The sequence below is a fragment of the Saimiri boliviensis genome, chromosome 7, assembly GCF_048565385.1.
Source record: "Saimiri boliviensis isolate mSaiBol1 chromosome 7, mSaiBol1.pri, whole genome shotgun sequence".
Taxonomy (NCBI): Eukaryota; Metazoa; Chordata; class Mammalia; order Primates; family Cebidae; genus Saimiri; species Saimiri boliviensis.
In genome coordinates this window covers 12,594,661-12,607,154 of record NC_133455.1, presented here as the reverse complement: position 1 = coordinate 12,607,154, position 12,494 = coordinate 12,594,661, and the positions used below count along the sequence as shown (strand labels likewise).

At 53.6% G+C, this 12,494-nt stretch overlaps 1 protein-coding gene across 4 annotated transcripts in view; it reads right to left on the bottom strand.

Annotated features, from left to right (window-relative positions):
* Positions 1-1,434: 1,434 nt before the first annotated feature.
* Positions 1,435-12,494, bottom strand: part of MSI1 (musashi RNA binding protein 1) — a 29,157-nt gene continuing 18,097 nt past the window's right edge. The window contains exons 11-15 of one of the 4 annotated variants that reach the window (XM_039471607.2): positions 12,176-12,232; positions 8,376-8,444; positions 6,775-6,962; positions 6,241-6,303; positions 1,435-3,246 (exon numbers count right to left, since the gene is read on the bottom strand). In XM_039471607.2, coding sequence (XP_039327541.1) covers positions 6,262-6,303; positions 6,775-6,962; positions 8,376-8,444; positions 12,176-12,232 — 356 coding nt within the window. In that variant the 3' untranslated portion in view covers positions 1,435-3,246; positions 6,241-6,261. The remainder of the gene's footprint in view (positions 3,247-6,240; positions 6,304-6,774; positions 6,963-8,375; positions 8,445-12,175; positions 12,233-12,494) is intronic. The other 3 variants (XM_039471608.2, XM_074402155.1, XM_074402156.1) reach the window with 3 other exon arrangements.

Genomic DNA, 12,494 nt, shown 5'->3' with positions numbered 1-12,494 from the left:
GCCTCCCTGGCTCAATCTTCTCACCTCAGCCTCCCAAGTAGCTGGGACTACAGGCATGTGCCACCACACAACCAGCTAATTTTTGTATTTTTTGTAGAGATGGGGTTTTACCGCATCACCCAGGCCGGTCTCAAACTCTTGGACTCAAAGTGTCGGGATCTGCCTGCCTCAGCCTCTCAAAGTGCTTCGATTACAGCTGTGAGCCACTGTGCCCAGCTAAAATAGCTTTCTTTTTCTTTAAGACAGAGTCACTCTGTCACCCAGGCTGGAGTGCAGTGGCACAACCTTGGCTCACTGCCACCTCTGCCTGACAGGCTCAAGTGATTCTTGTGCCTCAGCCTCCCGAGTCGCTGGGATTAACAAGCGTGCGCCACCTGGCTAATTTTTTGTATTTTAGTAGAGACGGGATTTTGCCATGTTGCCCAACCTCAAACTCCTGAGCTCAGGCGATCCCAGAGCTCCTGGTCTCCCAAAGTGCTGGGATTACAGGCGAGAGCCATCGTGCCTGGCCCAAAATAGCTCTTTATCTTTTAAGCTTCTCCACATAATTGAGTGGCTTTTTCATAATTTACTATTCTTTGTCCAATCCAGTACGTAAGTAACTCTAACTGCTTCTTTAGGTCTTCACTTCTTCTTTTTTGTTTTTTTTGAGAGTGAGAGCAACTTGCTCTGTCCTCCAGGCTGGAATGCAGCGTCAAGAACACGGCTCACTGTAGCCTCCAACTCCCAGGGCTCAAGCAATATTCTTACCTCTGTCCCCTGAGTAGCTGGGACAACAGGCTTGTGCCACCATGCCTAAATCATTTAATATTTTGTTTAGATGAGAGTTGCGAAGTGTTGCCAGGCTGGTCTTGAACTCCTGGCCTCAAGCAATCCTTCCACCTCGGCCTCCCAAAGTACTGGGATTATAGGTTTGAACCACTACACTCCACCTTCATTTCTTTATGAAGGCTCCCATGCCACGCAGAACTTTTGATAAATGTGCATGCTTTTTTCCTGTTCTCTTTTTTTTTGAGACAGTCTCACTCTGTCACCCAGGCTGGAGTGCAGTGGCATGATCTCAGCTCACTGCAGCTTTGACCTTTCGGGTCCAAGCAATTCTCCTGCCTCTGCCTCCTGAGTAGCTGGGACTACAAGCGCCTGCCACCACACCTGGCTAATTCTTGTATTTTTAGTAGAGACAGGGTTTCACCATGTTGGCCAGGCTGGTCTGGAACTCCTGACCTCAAGTGATTCGCCCACCTCAGCCTCCCAAAGTGCTGGGATTACAAGCGTGAGACACCACACCTGTCCCTGTTCATCTATTTTATGTCAGTTTAATTCTTGGACCCAGCAAGGACCCTAAGAGGATCGAGGTGAGTCCTGCCATCCCTAGAGCAGGAAAATAAGGTATCCTTGAATGCACAGAGACACAAGACACTCACAAGCCCAGCACCGTTTTCAAATAATTTATTAGGAATTTAAAACTGAAAATAAAACCTGGAAAAAGAAGTTACAGATGTGGAGAGAAGAGACACCGGAGGTGGTAACTTGTTGGCTTGGAAACACCATGTAACATCTTTTAAAAAAAAAAAAAAAAATCCCAAACAAATCAGAAAACGGAATTCCAGGGTCCTGAGCCCGTGGTGGGGCCCAGCAGGGTGGAAGGGTGAGGGGATGGGAGAGGGGGAGCTAAGTGTCTCAGGACTCAGCTCAAACATGTAGAAAATTAAAAATAAAAACCAATAAAATGCAGCTTCTCTTTTATTAGGAAACATTAAAAAAAAAAAAAAAAAAAAAAAAAACAACCCAAAACACGAACCGCCGCGTATCTCAGTAACAAAGATTATTGCTTTGTGTTCTCAGGGCTGATAGGTTAAGCACCTCACACAGACAATTAACTCTCCAAAGGCCGGGTTTCCGGGCGGGGCGATGCTGGGGAAGAGAGCTGGGGCCCTGGGCCTCAGACCTGGGGGACAGGGACACAGAGAAGGGGGTGGCAGTGGGTGGGCCTCGGCCCTGCCACGCCAGCCAGGCCACTGTTCATGAAGGCCCCCCGCCCGGAGCCTCTCTTTTTCCTAGAACGGGGCTCTGGGGTGAGGGGCTGCCAAGGGACGCGGGCTGTGGGGTCATCCTGGTGGGGAACGTCAGTGAGAGAATGTGGGGGTTCCCTGAGACGCCCTTTGCTTTCCCCTAGGGGCTGCCCTCGCCAGAGCGTCCCCTGGTGCCCATTCATGGCGGGGGTCGAGGGGGAAGGGGGAGAGGCTCAGAGCAGAAACCATGAAGACCCAACCTAGGTAGGGGCAGGGGGGCCCTTTGGAGAGTTAATTCCCGTCCAGCAGTGTCTCGGGCAAGCCTTGCTCTTCCCGCGCCCCTCGACCCCACACCGGGTTTTTGGGGTGGGCCGGCCCAACCAAGGCCTTGACCCCGAGGGCCTGAGAGAGCCGGCCTGCCGCGGCCACAGCCGAGGCCTGCAAGCTTACAGTAACGGTGTCTGAGGGGACAGAAACAGGGGAGGGGGGAGCCCCTCACCCCAGGGGCCTTCGAGAGGGGTGGGCGCATCACCTCACAGTATTTACATATGATACAGGACGGGATGGTTCCAGGGGCTCGGCCTGGCCTCCCCGCAGCCCGCCCTCCTCTCCAGGGCTGGAGGGAGGCGGCCAGGGGCCCACACCCAGATAGATACTTTGTTCTCAGCTGGTGGGGGGCACCTGGCCCCTTGCCCCCTGCGGCCTGGGGCTTCACATTCACAAACCTAGAAATAGTTTAAAAACAGTTTCTTTAAAAAAAAAAAAAAAAAAAAAAAAAGGAAAGAGCAAAGGAGGGCAAATCAGAATAAAAAACAGGGGTTGGGCTGCGGCCCGTGGCAGGCTCCCTCCGCCTCCACTCTAGCTATGCACAATCCAAAGCCTGCTGGGGAGGGGGCGGTCCTAGGGGGGCGAGGCAGGGAGGGAGGGGCGCAGACCCGAGACGGGGGGACCAGAGGGCGGGGCGGGGGGGGGGCAACCGGCTAATCCAAAATAAATAAAAGCGGGTGGGGCCGGGCGAGGGGCAGGTAGGGCCGGGGCGAGGGCGGAAGAGGGGGACGTTAGTAAGGGAGCCAGACGCCGTCGGGGGCGGCAGGGCAGGGGCCGGGCCCGGGGAGTGGGGGGCAGGCAGTAGCGGGTCCGAGTCGCTGCGGGGGAGGGGGCGGCGGCTGCGGCTGAGGTCTCCCGCCCCCTTGCTGGCTCACTCGCGGTCCTCAGTCAGTTGCGGGCCGGGGCGCTGGGAACATAGCGGGGAGGTTATGGGGGCTCCCGGGACATGAGCAGCTTTCCCCAGTTCCCTCTAGGGAGCTTTGTTCACTACCCACTTTCTTTTCCTTTTTTTTCTTTCGAGCTGGGAGTCTCGCAGGCTAGAGTGCAGTGGCGCGACCTTGGCTCACTACAACCTCCACCTCCCAGGTTCAAGCGATTCTCCTTCCTCAGCATCCGGAGTAGCTGGGAATACAGGCATGAGCCACCACGCCTGGCTGGCTAATTTTTATATGTTTAGTAGAGACGGGGTTTGCCATATTGGCCAGGCTGGTCTCGAACTGCTGACCTCAGGTGACCCAGCTGCCTCAGCCTGCCGAAGTGCTAGGATTACAGGCGTGAGCCACCGCGCCTGGCTACTTTCTCATTATTTTTTTAGACAGGGTCTGGCTCTGTTGCACAGGCTGGAGTGCAGTAGCAGCAATCATAGTTCACTGCAAACTCAACCTCCTAGGCTCAAGCAGTCTTCCTGCCTCAGCCTCCTGAGAATCTGGGATTACAGGTAGTATCTAGGACTACAGGTGAAGGCAAACACACCCTGCTCATTTTTATTGTTGTAGCAGAGATGAGGATTCACTATATTGCCCAGGCTGGTCTCAAACTTTTGGCCTCAAGCTGTCCTCCTGCCTTGGCCTCCCAAAGATCTGGGATTACGAATGTGAGCCACCATACCCAGCCAGACTTAGCATATTCTGTTCCCTGGTTGGATGGCTCTTTCCCCAGATTTTGAATGGCTGGATTTATTCAAATGTCACCTTCTCAGAGATACTTTCTCTGAACCCCACATCTAAAATAACCCTCTCACGCACATTCTGGAATTATAGCATATGTTCACTTGATTTTTGTCCTGTGAAATAGAGAGGAATTTGTCCGTCTTGCTCATACCTCTTTCCTGGAATAGGACTCATAAATGAATGGTCTCGTCTCCCATCATCTGGATAGACACTGTGATGGCCATGTACACAGTCCCACAAGTCAAGGTATCCTGTTTTTTGTTTTTTATTTTTTGAGATGGAGTCTCACCCTGTTGCCCAGGCTGGAGTGCAGTGGCCTGATCTTGGCTCACTGCAGCCTCTGCCTTCCAGGTTCAAGCGATTCTTGGCCCTCAGCCTTCTGAGTAGCTGGGAGTACAGGTACGCACCACCACACCAGCCAAGTTTTAGTAGAGACGGGGTTTCACCATGTTGGCTAGACTGGTCTTGAACTCCTGACCTCAGGTGATCCGCCAGCCTCGGCCTCCCAAAGTGCTGGGATGACAGGTGTGAGCCACCAGGCCCGGCCAAGGTATCCTGTTTTGATAGCTGTATACTACACCACTGTACACATACACTAATTTGTTTAACCACCCTCCTTTTGATGGGTATTTCAATTATTTGCAGTTTTAAAAATAAATGCCTGGAAGTGGAATTGTTGGGTCCAAGGGCATGAATGTTTGAAACTGGGACAAACATGCCAGACTGCCCCGGGAACCGCTGAGCCACTGTACTCACTTGCTTCTCCCGTATCTTTACCAAGGCTGGGCATCGTTCATCTTAAAAAATCTTTGTGGGCCAGGTGTGGTGGCTCATGCCTGTAATCCCAGCACTTTGGGAGGCTGAGGCAGAGGAGGATTGCTTGAGCCAGGAGTTCAAACCAACCTGGGCCACATAGTGAGATCCCATCTCTACAAAAAATTTAAAAAACACTAGCCGGGCATGGTGGCATGCTCCTGTGCTCCCAGCTACTTGGGAGGCTGAGACACGAAAACAGCTTGAACGCAGGAGACAAAGTTGCACACTGCACTTCAGCCTGGGTGAGAGTGAGACTGTCTCTATTAAAAATAGTAATAGGGCTGGGCGCAGTGGCTCATGGCTGTAATCCCAGCACTTTGAGAGGCTGAGGAGGGCAGATCACTTGAGGCCAGGAGTTTGAGACCAGACTGGCCAACATGGCAAAACCTTGTCTCTGCTAAAAAAAACAAACAACAGCAACAACAAAAACTCAAATTAGCCAGGCATAGTAGCGCATGCCTGTAATCCTAGCTACTTGGGAGGCTGAGATACGAGAATAGCTTGAACCCAGGGGACAAGGTTGCAGTGAACCAAGATTGCACCATTGCACTCTAGCCTGGGCGATAGAGTGAGACTCCAGCTAAAAAAATAATAATAGGTTGGGCGCGGTGGCTCACATCTATAATCCCAGCACTTTTGGAGGCCAAGGCAGGTGAATCACAAGGTCAGGAGTTTGAGACCAGCCTGGCCAATATGGTGAAACCCTGTCTACTAAAAATACAAAAATTAGCTGGGTGTGGTGGCGTGGGCCTGTAGTCCCAGCTACTCGGGAGGCTGAGGCAGAAGAATTGCTTAAACCCAGGAGGCGGAGGTTGGAGTGAGCCGAGATTGCACTACTGCTCTCCAGCCTGGGCAACAGAGGGAGACTCCATCTCAAATAATAATAATAATAAAAGATCTTAAAAAATCTTTGTGGCCTGGCCTGGTGGCTCACACCTGTAATCCCACCACTTTGGGAGACCAAGGCAGGAGGATCCCTTGAGTCCAGGAGTTGAGACCAGCCTGGGCAACACAGTGAAACCTTGTCTCTACCAAAAAAGTAGAAAAAATTAGCCAGCTATGGTGGCGTGTGCCTGTAGTCCCAGCTACTCAGGAGGAGTCTGAGGTGGGAGGATCCCTTGAGCCCAGGAGGCCTGGATGATAGAACGAGATCTTGTCTCAAAACTAATAATAATAATAATTGTTGCCGACCTGATAGGCGGAATGTGAGGCTGTACTGTTGCTTTGCTTTCTGTGTTTAAATGGAGTAGATTGAGCAGCTTTTCATGTTTACTGACCACAGCTGCTATAAAGATCTGTCTCCCCTGGGACTGTGGGTTCTTGAAGGCAGGGATGGGGCCCATGTCCCAGATTTGATGGCCCAAGACAGGCTTCCTCAGTGCTACCCTGCCACCCGCCCCTCCCCACATCCTCACCTCCTGCCACCGTCCCCTGCTTCAGTGGTACCCATTGGTGAAGGCTGTGGCAATCAAAGGGCCCTGAAAAGGAAAGAATTTGACTCCTAGACTCCTGGGAAAGTAGAGAAAGGCCAGGGGCTCCTTCTCTCTCTGCAGGAAATCCAAGGTGAGGTGCAGACCCCTCTCTACCTACCCAGATCACCCTCAACGAAGGTCTACTCAAAGATTCTCCAACAGAGGGCCAGGCAATCTGCACATAACCAGCACCCTGGATAAAACCAGGGCACCCCGGGCTGGAATTGAACCTCCGTGCAGGCAGAGATACCATGTGTCTCATTTGCACCTAGAGCCCGTTATGTCTAGCATTCAGAGGCGATGACTTAGTGCCCACTGAATGAACGAGAGCCCCCACTGTTCTTCCGTAGTGACTCCGTTCATCCTCCCCAACCCTCCTTTTGCCCCCAAACACAAAGATGGTCTCTCCCTTCCCCAACTTGGGGGTCTCTCAAGGTGTGGGGGGTGAGGTGGAGGCCACCAGGCCTGGCCACTCACCCCAAGACTGTGGCCGAAGCCGGTGCTGGGGGCGGGGCTGGCGGCGCTGATGTAACTGCTGACCCCCGAGTCCTGGTTTGCCGCCCCGTAGAGCTCGGCCATGGGGCCGGGGCTGGTGGTCCCCAGGAAGCCCCCTGTGCGGCTGGGAGTCGAACCTGGAGGGGGAGCCATCGTCCAGGGGTGAGAGCCTGGCAACCCAGAAAGAAGACGGTGATAGCCCCGGCGCCCTCTGCCACCCCACGGCACCCACCAAGCCTGTCTCACCCACTCTAGCCTGGACCCACACATTTCAGCAAGTCCTGTGGGCCTATCTCCTGGAGATCTCCCCACACCCATCCACCTAGTCACCCGTAGCCCTGACCCCCATCATCTCATCTGACCACTCAGCAGCCTCCTCTCCCAAGCCACTTTCCAACCTCTCCCCACCTGGCAGCTGAATGCACGTTCTAAACCCTGACCTGCGTCCCTCTGCCACTTGTCATTTCCACTGTTTCCCCAGCACCGCAGCTCCTCCTGCCTCCTTTCTCCACTGCCCACTTCTGCACTCTCCCCACCTACTGGTTTTCATGCCTTTGCATATGCTATTCCCTCAACCAGAAACATTGTTCCTCCTCTTTGTCTTTGAATGCAAAGTTAGGAGGCCCTTCCTCCTGGAAGCCTTCCCGGCCTTTCCTAGGGGCCCCAGCTGGGAGGTCCTCTGGTACCAGATGCCCCCCCGAGAGCAGCAGCATCAGCCATCAGCATTATTGCCTTTTTAATACCTGATGCCACCACCAGGCTGCAAGCCCTGAAAGGCAGAGACCCTGTCAGTATTTTTTTTTTTTTTTGAGACGGAATTTCTCTTGTTCCCCAGGCTGGGGTCGAATGGCACGATCTCGGCTCACCGCAACCTCTGCCTCCTGGGTTCAAGTGATTCTCCTGCCTCAGCCTCCCAAGTGGCTGGGATTACAGGTGTGTGCCACCACGCCCAGCTGATTTTTGTATTTTTAGTAGAGACAGGGTTTCTCCATGTTGGTCAGGCTGGTCTCCAACTCCAACCTCAGGTGATCCATCTATCTTGGCCTCCCAAAGTGCTGGGATTACAGGCGTGAGCCATTGCGCCTGGCCATCTTCTTTCTTTTGAGATGAGGGAGTCTTGCTCTGTTGCGCAGGCTGGAGTGCAGAGACCTGATCTCGGCTCACCGCAACCTCCACCTCCCAGGTTCAAGTGATTCTCCTGCCTCACCTTCCCGAGTAGCCGGGATTACAGGCGTGCACCACCACACTCGGCTAATTTTTATATTTCTAGTACAGACAGGGTCTCACCACAGTGGCCAGGCTGCTCTGGAACTCCTGACCTCAGGTGATCTGCCCACCGTGGCCTCCCAAAGTGCTGGGATTACAGGCGTGAGCCACCGCGCCCGGCCGAGCCTATCGGTCCTGCTGCTGGCTGGCTCACCCATGCTACGTGATGTCCAGCACAGAGCAGGTCATCGGTTGATACTTGAGTGAATGAACAAGTGTCCCTTTGCAAAGGGGTGGCAGTGGCCACCTCCCCTCCTCTGGACTTCTCTGCTCCCCGTGCTTCCTCATCTCTCTTCCTGCACCCCAGAGAAGCTCACCTGTCCCTCGAACCACAGCTGCCGCGGCTGCTGCTGCCGCCATTGGTCCGTAGGCAGTGAGAGGAATGGCTGAAAGGAAAGGGATGGGCACGTCAGTGTGGTGGCGAGGGGGAAGGGGGTGAAGAAGGCCCTATCTTCTAGGCAGAGCCTCTCTAGCCTGGCCCTACCTCGGAGGGGTCCATGTAGCCCCAGGGTCAAGGCAGAAAAGGCCACCATGGGCCACCATCTGTGTTCTGACCCATGGCGTGGATGGAAGAAGGTGGGAGAGAGGACGGCTTCCCAGTGAGCAGCTGAGCCTCAGTTTCTCCCCTGGACTGCTCATGGAGGGTGGGGCAGGGCACCCAAGCCTGAGCAGCTATGAAGGTTGTCCACAGCTGCTCCCTTCTCCAGGGTGCCCTTGGCAAAACAGGGGCCACTTGGCCCAGAGATGCCCAGGAGCCCATGTCCCTCTTCCCAGCCCAGCCAATGACAGTTAGTGACGGAATGACACAGGGGACAGCCCCCCAGGTCTGCTGCCTCCAGGTAGGGTGCCCCAGGGGTCAGGCTGAGGCTGGGCTCCCACTGAGGCCACAGCTTTGCACCACATCCTCTGCTGCCTACCTGCTTCCCTCACCCCTGTCCCGAGAGCACTCCCAAGGGCCTCCCTGACCACCCAGAAATGATCGCTGCCTCCCCTGAATCACCCCAGCCTCTTTTCTGCCATCGCCTCTTCAGATACAAGCACTATCCCCTTGTTTGCTGTCTGCTGTCATCTTCACCTCTGCAGCACCTAGAACCCTGCCTTGTACACAGCAGGTGTTTAATAACTGCTGAAGGAGTAGAAAGGGTCTCTGCTTAAAACACCTAGTGGCTTGAGCCTGGAGCTCCCCAGGGCTGAGAGGTGAGCAACCCCTGCTGAGAGTCTTTCCTAAAAACGTCATTCAGTGGGGGCTCTTTCTCACTTAGATGTCACCTCCTCTAAGAAGCTTTTCCTGATGCCCCCACTAAGGCAGCCCCTTGTCCCCAACCCTCATGCCTTAGCACATTTTCCTGCTTTAATTTCCTGATGGAACCTCTCACCCTCCAAAAATAGCTTTTTAAAAAATTATTATTATTATTATTATTATTATTTTTTTTTGAGACGGAGTTTCACTCTTGTTACCCAGGCTGGAGTGCAATGGCGCGATCTCGGCTCACCGCAACCTCCGCCTCCTGGGTTCAGGCAATTCTCCTGCCTCAGCCTCCGGAGTAGCTGGGATTACAGGCACGTGCCACCATGCTCAGCTAATTTTTTGCACCATTAGTAGAGACGGGGTTTCACCATGTTGACCAGGATGGTCTCGATCTCTTGACCTCGTGATCCACCCGCCTCGGCCTCCCAAAGTGCTGGGATTACAGGCTTGAGCCACTGCGCCCGGCAAAAAAAATTATTATTTTTTTAAAGATAGGGTCTTGCTACATTGCCCAGACTGGTCTTGAACTCCTGATCTCAAGCTATCCTCCTGTGTTGGCCTCTCAAAGTGTTGGGATTACAGGCATGAGCCACAGCGCCCAGCCCAAAAATATTACTTGCTTTGGGAATACTTGGGGAATCTTTCCTTGTTTACCCGATTTTAATTTTTTTTGAGACAGAGTCTAGCTCTGTTGCCCAGTCTGGACTGCAGTGGCATGATCTCAGCTCACTGTAACCTCTGCCTCCTGGGTTCGAGTGATTCTCCTGGCTCAGCCTCCTGAGTAGCTGGGACTACAGGCATGCACCACCACGCCTAGCTAATTTTAAAAATATTTTTAGTAGATATGGGATTTCACCATGTTGGCCAGGCTGGTCTCGAACTCCTGACCTCAGGTGATCTGCCTGCCTCAGGTTTCAAAGAGCTGGGATTACAGGTATGCACCACCACAGCCAGCTAATTTTTGTATTTTTAGTAGAGACAGGGTTTCACCATGTTGGCCAGGCTGGTCTTGGACTCCCGACAAGTGATCTGCCCGCCTCAGCCTCCCAAAGTGCTGGGATTACTGGTGTGAGCCACTATGCCCGGCCTGTTTCCTTGTTTATTGCTGTCTCCTTTCTCTGGAATATCAGTTCCAGGAAGGCAGGAACCTTGTCCATCTCATTCACTGTTGTGCCTCCAGTGCCTCGAGTGGTGTCTGGCACAATGAATATTTATTGAGTGCATGAAAAACCACCCAAGTCTCCTTTTCTCCAAGGCTAGGAAAAAGTTCAGAGCCCAGATGCCCAAGCACTGTTGATCCTTGAACCTCCTCCCTTGCCTGCCAAGATATCTCTAAAGGGGACATCTCTTCTGTCATTTCTTTAAGACCAGGGACTGGGCTCTGAGGTCTGGTTTTTGACTCACTTAGGCATTTCCATGAAGTCAGAGGCACCAACCCCAGCATGCACTTACCACACCGTAAAGAATGACTTATTTCTACAGTATTTGCCGCCCTCTCTAAATTGCAAGTTCTGTGAGGTCAGGGCCTGCCTCTGTCTTATCCCTACTCTGTCTCCAGGGTCTGGCAGAGCATCCTGTGCACAGTAGGTCCTTAACACATAGCACTCTGTTGCCCAGGCTGGAGTGTGGTGGTGCAATCTTGGCTCACTGTAGCCTTCACCTCTTGGGCTCAAACAATCCTCCCACCTCAGCCTCCCAAGTAGCTGGGACCACAGGTATGCACCGCCACACCTGGTTAGTTTTTTATTTTTTAGTAGAGCTGGGTTTCACCATGTTGCCCAGGCTAGTCTTGAACTCCTGGTCTCAAGGGATCCTCCTGCCTTGGCTTCCCAAAGTGCTGGGATTACAGGCATGAGCCACCGTGCCCAGCACACATAGTTCTGAAACGAGTAATGAGGGCCTCCTTCCAGCCTCCACCCCCACAGTTACTGGTCAAGCTCTCCCTCTTTTCAGGGAAGGGCCTCTGCACCTGTACCTCTAGGGTTCTCCCTCCCCTTCCTTCACTCCAGGTTTCTCTCTTCTGTCCCATTTTGGGGGAACCCTAAGCACCCCTTGGAAGAAAGGTCTTATCTAAAGCAGTGTCCATGCTCACATCTTCCACACATGGCCAGGTTGAGGGGAGAGTCTGGGTGGGGTGGGGGAGAAGCAGGTGGGACAGAGAAACCCCTTGCATCCCGCCCCACGTGCCTGCTGTCTCCTCGGCTCAAGGCTGGCCCCGAAGCTGAACTGGCTGGCTTGAGGAAAGGCCCCTGTCACCTTCACCCCACTTGCCCAGAAGTCACCCGAGGGCTGGATTCAGGCCTTGGCAATATTTCATTTGGCTCACGGTGTTTTAAACATTTGGAATCTGTTGCCAACATTGAAAAATAATGGAAAAATTCATACGAAAGCAAAAGCCAGATTTCTGGCATCTCTGGAAAAAAATGAGTTCTGAGCATAGTGAGTCTGTATCCCCTCCCGGCAAGGGTTGGCTGGCACCGAGTGCAGGTATGGCCACGCCGGTGTGCAGACATCCCTGCCCAGCCCACTTTGCAATGAGTTTGAGACCCTGGCTTGTTCACTGCAGGATCCCAGAGCCTCCATGGAGCCTGGCACATGGGAGGTGCTAGATAAATATTTGCCAAATGGATGAATGAGTGACTTTGCCTCCATCTGCTTGGCTTGGCCCTATGCCCCACCCTTAAGGGCCATGTCGCCACCCAGACTGGCCAGTGCCCAGGCACAGTCTGCTGTTTCCCCACAGCCAGAGGGCTGGCGGGCAGGAGAAAAGGATCCCGCTAGCTTTCCCCAGGAAGCTCCCTGGGCCCCTTCTCTTTCTCCCCATGTGGCCTGAAAGGTATACAAAATCCCAAAATCCGAGCGACTGACCTGTAAGCTCGGGGAGGACTGGGGCGCTCGGGAGAGGGGTCCGCTCTACACGGAATTCTAAAATGAAACGTAAAACAGCTTAGGAAGAAGCAGGGGAGGCCCCTTGGCCATGGCCCAGGGAGGACAAATGCACCCACAGGGACACTGGGTGAGGAGACAGGCCATGCACGGGACCCAAGAGCTGGGGAGGGGACAGCACAGTTCCCAGCAGGCAGGGGAGGGCAAGGAGACAGACACAGAGAGGGGAGAGAGAGAGAGAGAATTAGAGAGAGAGAGAGAGAGCGCGCAGAGCGCAGAGTTGCCACCTATACCCTGGGCA